The sequence below is a fragment of the Moschus berezovskii genome, chromosome 13 (assembly GCF_049115385.1).
Source record: "Moschus berezovskii isolate FMDL1 chromosome 13, NW_MosBer_1.0, whole genome shotgun sequence".
NCBI classification, from domain to species: Eukaryota; Metazoa; Chordata; class Mammalia; order Artiodactyla; family Moschidae; genus Moschus; species Moschus berezovskii.
The window spans coordinates 85,365,418-85,378,262 of NC_142472.1; the positions used below are offsets into that span (position 1 = coordinate 85,365,418).

The 12,845-nt window shown below is 40.2% G+C and overlaps 1 protein-coding gene across 2 annotated transcripts in view; it reads right to left on the reverse strand.

Annotated features, from left to right (window-relative positions):
* DIAPH3 (diaphanous related formin 3) overlaps positions 1-12,845 on the reverse strand; it is a 582,052-nt gene that overhangs the window by 383,373 nt on the left and 185,834 nt on the right. For both annotated transcript variants that reach the window (XM_088842795.1, XM_088842794.1), the window contains 2 exons: positions 818-928; positions 427-545 (listed from right to left, as the gene is read on the reverse strand). In XM_088842795.1, the coding sequence (XP_088698921.1) occupies positions 427-545; positions 818-928 (230 nt within the window). The remainder of the gene's footprint in view (positions 1-426; positions 546-817; positions 929-12,845) is intronic.

A 12,845-nucleotide genomic window follows, 5' to 3' on the forward strand; every position in this document is an offset into this window, starting at 1 on the left:
CATTTCTTGACAAAGAAAGACATCTGCAGATGCACAGAGCCAGCAAAGGCCCATAAGAAAATACACGCCAGGGACAGGGCAGAAATAACCAGCAGGCTAAGGGGCCTCCTCCTAAGGCCAGAAAGCACTGGGCAGGTGGGCTCCAAACAGAAAGAACAGACTGCACATATACACATTAAAAGGCCTACAGTATCCAGTTTTAAGGTGCCACATTCATTTATATAAGCATGTTTTCATAAAAACACATATAAACTAATAAAAAGGTTTATACAAACATCCCTCTGATTCAATAAAGTTTTGATTTTATAGCGTTTACCTAGAAATGGCTTCAGAAGTTTAATATTTTAGGGTTAGGGGCTGTTTAAGATTTAGCAGTAATTATTAGTAATTAATATATATTTGATTGGACATCACACAAAAGGATATTCAAATTCCACTCTAACATCTTCCAGGCGATGGGAGAACTCCATCAAATCTTCTTCCTTATGCTCGTCAAAGACTTTAAGTTGGATATCCAAGCCATCATTCTTAATATGTTTTAAATTCTACAGATATTAAATAGAAATTATGAGGAACTGTTTGGTTTTAATAATGCAAAAAATTAATGAAAAATATAAACAATAAACGAACCACTCAAGTTGATTTATAGCATTCAAATACTTACAGTGTTAACTAATACTCAAAACTTATCGTCTGTATTTCAAAAATAGATTTTTTCCCATAGATGAATTATTCTTGAAAGTAATTTATCTAAATTTCCCCCTACTCAAGTACTTCTCTAATTTAAATATTAATAAGGAGACTGCAGGGCACTTACTGGCAATATCTCTTTCAATCCACAACGCATAAATTCATTTCTGATGTGAAGCCTGAAGTCTAAGTCATCAGGAGATGTAACAAGGGCATTGATGAGCTGCATACATGCTACCTATAATAAATTACACAGCAAGACTTAGACTTGGATCAGACATTTAAAAAGGAGTAATAGTACTGAGACATCAAGGCTGTGTTCCAAGTATTATCAAATATCTTCCTTCACAGGTGAGTCTATTAAAATGATAATTTGAATGTAAAATAGTCAATTATAAATTATACAAGAAATATATTTTCAGTGGAGTTTTTAATTCACTCCAACCAAAAGTTAAGTTCTTGTCCAAAAATATCATTCCAAGCACACAAGACATACACTGAACACACATTAGTTGAAAAATTATAAATATCTTAAACTAGGATAATAAAATAATTTCCTATTCATCAAGAGAAACCCAAAGACTTTAAGTCAATAAGAATTAACTAAGGCATGAATATAGTTATTGGGGATGCTATAACCAAAAACTGTATTATGAACATTGCAAGGCTAATTACTTGTTCGATCTCTGGGTTGGGAAGATCCCCTGGAGAAGGAAATGGCAACCTACTCCAGTATCGTCGCCTGGAAAATCTCATGGACAGAGGAGCCTGGTGGGCTACAGTCCATGGGGCCACAAAGAGTCGGGCACGACTGAGCAACTAACACTTACTTACTTACTTAACTGACCAGGCACTGGTCCCTGCACTTTAACAAAAATTTAGACCTACTCTATGTTATGTTTACTAAGAAGACATAAAGAAATAACATGGCCAACTGAGTTAAAAATTAAAAATCATATTTTCTCAACTTTCACCCTGGAACTCCAACTTTCAACTTGGATATCGGTGTTTTTTCTTAATCACTGACTGAATTGTATCTTTCATTATCAAAAATCTATATAATGAAAACAAAGGAGGTTGTTTCTAGGGAAGCAAAGAATTCTTCGTTGCTGATGGTTATTTTCTAAGTCTACATTCTACCAAAAGCCAACAAGAAAGACTAGCCTACTGATCAATATGTTTAACCTCATGCTGTTCTCTAAATTGTCCTTTCTCCATCCCTTAAGGCAAGGTTTATATGAATTTAAAATGCCATTTTGGGATTAAAACACCAACAGGGGTCTGAGTTCCAGCTGGTTGAAATATATTGTAACTGTTCTATTTTATATCTAAACACTAAAATCTGGCCAGCATGCCTCTACTGTCAAAACCTGAAAGAGAGGGAAAAGAAAAACATATTTAGAAGAAAAAGAAAAGAAAAACTTAAAACAGAGTCTACCTTTCAGTACATGTTCACTCGGCTGTAAACAGTTCATGTCAAAAAGTCAAGTTTAAAAGGCTTTCTTTGCACTTCCTTGACAGTCATTACCCAGTATCCACAAATTTTTTTTTCAACATTATAAAAGATCTCAAACAGCATACGAATCATGTTTCTCTACGTTCAGAGAAATTAAATTATCATTAGTCACCAGGTTTCCAGAAAAGATGCAAATTAGACAACTCAAAGAAAGCAGCAAAAATAAACAACCTGAAATAGCAGCAAATATCACCTAAATGGAAAGTCAGTAAGTATACAACAACATCAGCAAAAAACTAAGGAGAAAAAAGGTGAAAGGATCATCCAAACTGCTTCCAGGAAACATTTTAAAGGCAATTTCCCATAAAAGGAAAAATAGGAAACTGACAAACGGAAATAATGAATTTAATTAAGATCCCTTCCTAATTCTAATGGTAATTTACCATTATCATAACCTATACCCACTTTTTTATTAAGTTATGTCCTGTAAACTTATGTCTACATACAGTAAAATATATTGATCTATTTTCTTACAGATGAAAAATTCTATAATCAAAGTAAAGACCAAAGAGTTCCTCCTAGGGTTTTTAATACATACATTGAGATATTTGGACCTGTTTTACCACATGATTTCACACTGATACAGCATCAGTTCAGTTCAGTAGCTCAGTCGTGTCTGACTCTTTGCCACCGCATGAATCACAGCATGCCAGGCCTCCCTGTCCATCACCAACTCCCGCAGTTCACTCAGACTCATGTCCATCGAGTCGGTGATGCCATCCAGCCATCTCACTCTCTGTCGTCCCCTTCTCCTCATGCCCCCAACCTTTCCCAGCATCAGAGTCTTTTCCAGTGAGTCAACTCGTCGCATGAGGTGGCCAAAGTATTGGAGTTTCAGCTTTAGCATCAGTCCTTCCAATGAACAGCCAGGATTGGTCTCCTTTAGAATGGACTGGTTGGATCTCCTTGCAGTCCAAGGGACTCTCAAGAGTCTTCTCCAGCACCACAGTTCAAAAGCATCAATTCTTCAGCAATCAGCTTTCTTCACAGTCCAGCTCTCACATCCATACATGACCACTGGAAAAATCATAGCCTTGACTAGACGGACCTTGCTTGGCAAAGTAATGTCTCTGCTTTTTAATATGCTATCCAGGTTGGTCATAACTTTCCTTCCAAGGAGTAAGCATCTTTTAATTTCATGGCTGCAATCAGCATCTGCAGTGATTTTGTAGCCCCAAAAAATAGTCTGACACTGTTTCCATTGCTTCCCCATCTATTTCCCATGAAATGATGGGACCAGATGCCATGATCTTTGTTTTCTGAATGTTGCGCTTCAAGCCAACCTTTTCACTCTCCTCTTTCACTTTCATCAAGAGGCTTTTTGGTTCCTCTTCACTACCAGCATATAAATCAATTTCTATAGACAATATAAAAGGCTCAGGAACTAAAAAGGTAAAATGGCACATGTTGTCTACCCTAGTGAAGATAAGTAGGTACAATAAACAAAAATTCATTCTAACAGATATATGAGAATATACTATATGAGCATATGGAGACTAACAAAAACAAGGACAGCTGAGGAACAGAACTGACTCTCAAGGATTAACCGGAAGACAGGCAGCCAGATGAAGAGGAAGACCTAGGTGTTCAAGTATAAGAGTTAACATATTCAAAGCCCTGGGCCCTTCTGTTGAATCACAAGGAATTCAGGTTTTCTGAGCAGTCTGTAAAGGTAGGAAGTGGGAGTGCAGGGGAAGGATTCATTAAAGATGAGGCCAGACAGATGAAGCACAGCCTCCTAGGCCAAATCAGAGAGTGCTGGTTCAGCTGGAAATAGGGAGAATCATAAAGGATTTCATGCAGAGGAGAGGTAATAATAGAGGTAACAGATTAAGTGAAGAAGTGATCTTGGGATTCCCCTAATGGTCCAATGGTTGAGACACAGAGTTTCCAATGCAAGGGCCACAGGTTCAATCCCTTGTCATGGAACTAAGATTCCACATGCCACACAGCATGGCAGGGAAATAAAGCTACCATAGTGGTAACTGGTAACCTCAGTGAGCAATGAGGAGGTCTTGAACAACCTTTCTAAAATATGTGATGGCTGGATGAACATGGGTTGAGACCAAAGAAAAGAATTTGCAAGTTCTCCCAGCTTTGTTTCTCAACAAGATAGGATGTGGGAATATTAACAGACACATGAAATGCAAGGAGAGAAACAAATTTCAAAGGAGACTAGAATAAATCCTGGCTTTTAAAAATGAAATGTACATTAAGAATCACACATTCATTTAAAAAATTAGTTACTGAACGCTAGGATATTAACAGAAACTCCAGGAAATAATGAAATTGTGATATTCATCATAAGGAATTAATCATCATGTTCTGCTTGATGTTCCAATAACATAGTAGATATGATCTCCATTAGTTCGCATTAAGTATGCCATACTTAACAGTCTCAAAGGCAGACAAAAGCTACTCACCCCAGAACTGATAACTGAAGAGGTTAAGAAAACAGGAGTTTCTGCCCTCCTCCTGGGAGCATCCTAAGTTAAATAAAGGCTCTATCCTTGGGCATCAGACCTTCTCTGTTCATTAGGTTATGCATTTCATTGCTTCCAAGCCTGTAAGTAATGTCTACTAAGGACTTGTTGGTACTGGGGACACAACTATGAAAAGAAAAAGACAGAAATCTAGTGATCTAAAGAAAGGGAGGAGGCAAGACTGACTCCACAATTTCTGACCAGGACAATTTAAAAGCTGACAGTCATTTATTAAGATGGAAAATAAATAAGGACAAACAGAGGAAACAGGTTTGGGAAGAAAAATCAGGAGTTCAGTTTTAGAGATGTTAAGTTGGAAATATATATTATTGATCCTTATCAAAAGAAGTAGAAAAGGAAATTGGATATAGGAGACCCTAGTTCAAGAAAGAGATTACCATAGCAATTGCATGTAAAAACCAAATCTCAGATGATCATCAAGAGAGGAGAAGAGAGAGAGCGAGAAAAGAGGTCCAGGAACTGTCTGGAACGTTTCAGTTTCATCAATTTCAACTGTAGGATTTGATTTGCAGGTTGGGGAAATTAGTTAAAGAAAAGTAGAAAGCTATAATGTGGCAGAAAACAAACAAGAAGTCCGAAAAGTATGGGAGGAAAGTGTGTCAACAGAGAGAGTGAGCAACTGTGTCAAATAAGATCATTACCACTGCATCTGGCAAACTGGTGACTTAACCAGCAGTTCCTTCAAAGGGACAGAACTGCTCTTCCACATGGAAAACTCTCTCTCTCATGTCCCATCAACAACCAGTGCATGAAAGCATACAATTAAACTGACCCTAAAATATTCTCCTCCTTACTGCAAACACGTGTTTCAGTTCAGTTCAGTTCAGTCACTCAGTCGTGTCCGACTCTCCGCGACCCCATGAATCACAGCATGCCAGGCCTCACTGTCCATCACCAACTCCCGGAGTCACTCAAACTCATGTCCATCGAGTCGGTGATGCCATCCAGTCATCTCATTCTCTGTCATCCCCGTCTCCTCCCGCCCCCAACCTTTCCCAGCATCAGAGTCTTTTCCAGTGAGTCAACTTGTCGCATGAGGTGGCCAAAGTATTGGAGTTTCAGCTTTAGCATCAGTCCCTCCAATGAACACCCAGGATTGATCTCCTTTAGAATGGACTGGTTGGATCTCCTTGCAGTCCAAGGGCCTCTCAAGAGTCTTCTCCAGCACCACAGTTCAAAAGCATCAATTCTTCGGCGATCAGATTTCTTCACAGTCCAACTCTCACATCCATACATGACCACAGGAAAAACCATAACCTTGACTAGACGGACCTTGGTTGGCAAAGTAATGTCTCTACTCTTTAATAGAAACACTTTATTAACACTTTATAACACTTTAGAAACACTGCTTATTGACCTTTGGTCCAAACAAGGCTTCTAAGTAAGACATCTTTAGGTGTTAGATCATGGACTCCATTTTAATGATTTCGAAAGTAAATGCTACAGACTTGTTATTCTTGCTACAATTATCAAAAAGGAACCTTACACGAGAAAAGGTACTTTTAACACAATCTAGCTATTAAGACATGTCTGCATACATGCGCACAGGCATGCCAGCTGGAATTCAGGATAGCTGAGGATTTCCTCAAGAGCAGCAACAAACTGAAAATGCACTACAAAAGCTGAGACCAGCAAAACCCACACAGCCAACGATGAGGAAAATAAGTGGCCAAAACCGTGATCACAAATAGTGGGGAAAAGTGTCAGCAATGACATAAACTAGAAAGTAAAGACATATAAAGGGACAAATAAACTATAAGCAAAAATCGTGAAGATATTCAATAAGAGGGACAGAGTTTGTCAAAGGCAATCTTAGAACAAGGCAAATGATTAAACGAAAATCATTAGAAGTAGAAAGAAGTTAAACAGCAAGACAAAGACACATACAGGAATTAACATCACTGAACCAGCAAAGTCGTTTTCCACCCTTGAAAATGAAGTGAGGAGGTTTCTTCATACATAAATACAGATCACCCAACTTCCCTCCACCACACAATTCAGTGTAATGCCATCGAGCGCTGTGTGCAACACAGAAGAAGAAAAGCAGTAACACGTTATGCATCTTTAACTTTCGGTCTCCAACCCGTTTTCGACTAACAAGTTTGTGCACAAAAATTCCAGGCACGCTAAGAGCTGTGATGCTTAAGACCAACCACAGGCTTGTCCGGGTTTTGCCAAGGCCACCAACACAGATGCTTTCTCCCAGATTACGCCAAAGGAACTCAAAAGGTATCCAACAAACAGCAAAAGCAAGTATTCTTTAGAAAGCTCACAATTGGGCAACAGGTTCATCCTGAATATGAGGAGATGTTTTCATATGTAAAATGATGGCTATACTACACTGAAACACATATCAGCTTCACAAGCTGAATGCAAACTGCAAACCAGCACAAGTAAAGTACTTCAGTAAAAATTCTATCAGCATCTGTGAATACCTGCTATCTGGGCCTGGAAGAAACAGGTTATACAGCTATTCATCTTCTCAGCTCCACAGCAGAAATCATCTGTCTCTCTTTGCACAATCAAATTCCACATTTATCAAGTTAAAATGAGTAAATGATGCTTATAGAGAAATATATTGCCTCCAGTGCAACAAAAGAAATACCCAGGAATTTTAAAATCTCAAGTGTTAATCCACAATATAAATTAAACCTGAATACTACATTATGAAGACAAACACAGAGAAGGGTGATTTACGTTGGTAAATGTAAAGCCCTATACTTATGTTTCTAATAAAATGCTCTATAACGATAGACACAGTAAGAGGACAAGTCAGAGCTTGGGGTAACTGCATGTATCTCATACAAATTACAGGATCAATAGGTGCTAATTTACATGAATACAAACACCTGGATTCAAGACAGAACCTGCACTTTTAAAGATTTATTCAGACACTCCCCCTGAGATATCCATGAATTCTTTCTGTGTTCTTCCATTTTGTTGAGATGCTAGTATCCCAATATTCATATGAAATAATAGGAAGCGCTGAATTCCTGAGTATAAGTTTCTTAAGAGTTTAAGCAGTGTATTTCATTCATCGTTACTGTTCTAATAACTAGGAGCACCCTGCACAGCAATCACTGAGTAATTAACCGACTGGTTAATTATGAAACTTTGCAGTTACCTTGAGTCATGAGTTACCTTTGTCTGGTGGCCTATTATAGCTTAAGTGACAAAATGCAGTACATAGATTCAGAAAACTGGCAGTATCAGTTCAGTTCAGTTCAGTTCAGTCGCTCAGTCGTGTCCGACTCTCCGCGACCCCATGAATCACAGCACGCCAGGCCTCCCTGTCCATCACCAACTCCCGGAGTACACTCAAACTCATGTCCACAGAGTCGGTGATGCCATCCAGCCATCTCATTCTCCGTCGTCCCCTTCTCCTCCCGCCCCCAACCTTTCCCAGCATCAGAGTCTTTTCCAGTGAGTCAACTCGTCGCATGAGGTGGCCAAAGTATTGCAGTTTCAGCTTTAGCATCAGTCCCTCCAATGAACACCCAGGATTGATCTCCTTTAGAATGGACTGGTTGGATCTCCTTGCAGTCCAAGGGACTCTCAAGAGTCTTCTCCAGCACCACAGTTCAAAAGCATCGATTCTTCGGCGATCAGCTTTCTTCACAGTCCAACTCTCACATCCATACATGACCACAGGAAAAACCATTGCCTTGACTAGACGGACCTTGGTTGGCAAAGTAATGTCTCTGCTTTTTAATATACTATCAAGGTTGGTCATAATTTTCCTTCCAAGGAGCAAGCGTCTTTTAATTTCATGGCTGCAATCAGCATCTGCAGTGATTTTGGAGCCCAAAAAAATGAAGTCTGACACTGTTTCCACTGTTTTTCCATCTATTTCCCATGAAGTGATGGGACCAGATGCCATGATCTTTGTTTTCTGAATGTTGAGCTTCAAGCCAACCTTTTCACTCTCCTCTTACACTTTCATCAAGAGGCTTTTGAGTTCCTCTTCACTTTCTGCCATAAGGGTAGTGTCATCTGCATATCTGAGGTTATTGATATTTCTCCCAGCAATCTTGATTCCAGCTTGTGCTTCTTCCAGCCCAGCGTTCCTCATGATGTACTCTGCATAGAAGTTAAATAAGTAGGGTGACAATATACAACCTTGACGTACACCTTTACCTACTTGGATCAGTCTGTTGTTCCATGTCCAGTTCTAACTGTTGCTTCCTGACCTGCATACAGGTTTCTCAAGAGGCAGGTCAGGTGGTCTGGGATTCCCATCTCTTTCAGAATGTTCCACAGTTTATTGTGATCCACACAGTCAAAGGCTTTGGCATAGTCAATGAAGCAGAAATAGATGTTTTTCTGGAACTCTCTTGCTTTCTCCATGATCCAGCGGATGTTGGCAATTTGATCTCTGGTGCCTCTGCCTTTTCTAAAACCTGCTTGAACATCTGGGAGTTCACGGTTTACATACTGCTGAAGCCTGGCTTGGAGAATTTTGAGCATGACTTTACTAGCGTGTGAGATGAGTGCAATTGTGTGGTAGTTTGAGCATTCTTTGGCATTGCCTTTCTTTGGGATTGGAATGAAGACTGACCTCTTCCAGTCCTGTGGCCAGCGCTGAGTTTTCCAAATCTGCTGGCATATTGAGTGCAGCACTTTCACAGCATCATCTTTCAAGACTTGAAATAGCTCAACTGGAATTCCATCACCTCCACTAGCTTTGTTCGTAGTGATGCTTTCTAAGGCCCACTTGACTTCACATTCCAAGATGTCTGGCTCTAGGTCAGTGATCACGTTATCGTGACTATCTTGGTCGTGAAGATCTTTTTTGTACAGTTCTTCTGTGTATTCCTGCCACCTCTTCTTAATATCTTCTGCTTCTGTTAGGTCCATACCATTTCTGTCCTTTATCGAGCCCATCTTTGCATGAAATGTTCCCTTGGAATCTCTAATTTTCTTGAAGAGGTCTCTTGTTTTTCCTATTCTGTTGTTTTCCCTATTCTGTTGTTTTCCTCTATTTCTTTGCATTGATCACTAAGGAAGACTTTCTTATCTCTCCTTGCTATTCTTTGGAACTCTGCATTCAGATGCTTATATCTTTCCTTTTCTCCTTTGCTTTTCGCCTCTCCTCTTTTCACAGCTATTTGTAAGGCCTCCTCAGACAGCCATTTCGCTCTTCTGCATTTCTTTTCCATGGGGATGGTCTTGGTCCCTGTCTCCTGTACAATGTCACGAACCTCTGTCCAGAGTTCATCAGGCACTCTATCAATCAGATCTAGTCCCTTAAATCTATTTCTCACTTCCACTGTATAATCATAAGGGATTTGATTGAGGTCATATCTGAATGGTCTAGTGGTTTTCCCTGCTTTTTTCAATTTAAGTCTGAATTTCGCAATAAGGAGTTCATGATCTGAGCCACAGTCAGCTCCTGGTCTTGTTTTTGCTAACTGTATACAGCTTCTCCATCTTTGGTTGCAAAGAATATAATCAATCTGATTTCGGTGTTGACCATCTGGTGATGTCCATGTGTAGAGTCTTCTCTTGTGTTGTTGGAAGAGGGTGTTTGCTATGACCAGTGCATTCTCTTGACAAAACTCAATTAGCCTTTGCCCTGCTTCATTCCGTGCTCCAAGGCCAAATTTGCCAGTTACTCCAGGTGTTTCTTGACTTCCTACTTTTGCATTCCAGTCCCCTATAATGAAAAGGACATCTTTTTTGGGTGTTAGTTCTAAAAGGTCTTGTAGGTCTTCATAGAACCGATTAACTTCAGCTTCTTCAGCATTACTGGTTGGGGCATAGGCTTGGATTACTGTAATATTGAATGGTTTGCCTTGGAAACTAACAGAAATCATTCTGTCATTTTTAAGATTGCATCCAAGTGCTGCATTTCGGACTCTTTTGTTGACCATGATGGCTACTCCATTTCTTCTAAGGGATTCCTGCCCACAGTAGTAGATATAATGGTCATCTGAGTAAATTCACCCATTCCAGTCCATTTTAATTCACTGATTCCTAGAATGTCGACGTTCACTCTTGCCATCTCCCGTTTGACCACTTCCAATTTGCCTTGATTCACGGACCTAACATTCCAGGTTCCTATGCAATATTGCTCTTTACAGCACCGGACCTTGCTTCTATCACTGGTCACATCCACAACTGGGTATTGGTTTTGCTTTTGCTCCTGCTCCATCCCTCTATTCCTTCTATAGTTATTTCTCCACTGAGCTCCAGTAGCATACTGGGCACCTACCGACCTGGGGAATTCCTCATTCAGTATCCTATCATTTTGCCCTTTGTTACTGTTCATGGGGTTCTCAAGGCAAGTTTACTGAAGTGGTTTGCCATTCCCTTCTGCAGTGGACCACATTCCGCTGTGGTCCATGTGATCAGATCGACTAGTTTCCTGTGATTATGATTTCAGTGTGTCTGCCCTCTGACGCCCCCTAGCAATACCTACCGTCTTATTTGGGTTTCTCTTACCTTGGTCGTGGAAAATCTCTTCACAGCCGCTCCAGCAAAGTGCAGCCGCTGTACCTTACCTTGGACGAGGGGTATCTCCTCAAGGCCGCCCCCCCAGCTTAATGGCACATTATTTAGTTGTTTAATATATTAACCTTTTGATTCAAATAGATACAGTAACCATACTGTTGCAAGCCTCAATAAAAGTAGTAATCAAAAACAGAGAGGAATTAAAATAATTTGATCTCTGCGTCCTGAGAGTCCCTTGGACGTCAAGGAGATCCAACCAGTCCATTCTAAAGGAGATCAATCCTGGGTGTTCATTGGAAGGACTGATGCTAAAGCTGAAACTCCAATACTTTGGCCACCTCATGCGAAGAGCTGACTCACTGGAAAAGAGTCTGATGCTAGGAGGGATTGGGGATGGGAGGAGACGGGGATAACAGAGAATGAGATGGCTGATGTCATCACCAACTTGATAGACATGAGTTTGAGTGAACTCCGGGAGTTGGTGATGGACAGGGAGGCCTGGCGTGCTGTGATTCATGGGGTCGCAAAGAGTTGGACACGACTGAGCGACTGAACTGAACTGATCAGTGGTCTTAAAAAATAAATGTCCAGCTATACCCTGTAGTCTTCATTTGGGCCTTCAATAAATGTGAGAATGACTTATTTGATGTTAAAAGTAAATTTACTTAACATTGACTTTTTCGAGGGGGTAGGAGATACTTGAAACAAAAAGAAACAATCAAGTTATAGGAAGTTATATGACCATTCCTTATAGGAAGACCTTTGTTTGGTCGTGGGCAAAATTAACTCGGGTACATTTTGAGCCTAAGGGCCTTAAGAGTCTTAACCATAAGGGAAATAAACAGAAGCTAATAAATTTGGCTAAATTCAAACAGGCATTGTAACATTTTCCTCAATGTCATATCTGTCAATTACTGCCCAGTAACATATTTCAAAGCACAGTGATAGCTGAACTGAGGGTCACTTTTCCTCCTCTGGTTGTAACGCTTTAGTGAACTGAAACCAGTTATCCAACAGGTAAGCATCTTTCTGGGGGGCTGGCTGTGCTGTGCAGCCTGTGGGGTCTTAGTCTCCTGACCACGGATGGAACCTGCGCTCCCTGCACTGGAAGCATGGAGCCTTCACCACTGGACCACCAGAGTAGCCCCTCAATGTTTTACATTAAGAAAAAAGGAAAACCTGCCATTTTTTTTTTTTTTTTTAGTATTATGGAAAATTTTGATCCAATCAAATTTGCAAAGACCTATTCTGTAATTGAACTCAACGAAATCCATAGAGACTGAAGAAGCTTTTTTCCCCCTTTTTTTCAAGTTAAGAAACCTCTGTCAAAGACCTCTTCTGTAATTGAACTCAACAAAATCCGCAGAGACTGAAGATGCTTTTTTTACCCCTTTTTGTTTTAAGTTAAGAAACTTCTGTCTTTATAGCAGCCATGAAGATGCACTTTTAATCTTTGACTGCAGTTAGTATAAACGACAAACAGCCCCGGCTGCAGCCCTGTGACACCCATCACAACAGGTGTGATGGAGCCACACTTCCCATGGGCTCCACCAGCCAACATCTGATCACAGCAAGAATGCTGAAATGTGCACGATGCTGGGATCCCCAGGACTGTGGCTGGAGTATTCCCCCAATCACCTTGCTAAGTCCTCTTGGAACTGCACAGTGCCCTAAGACACCTC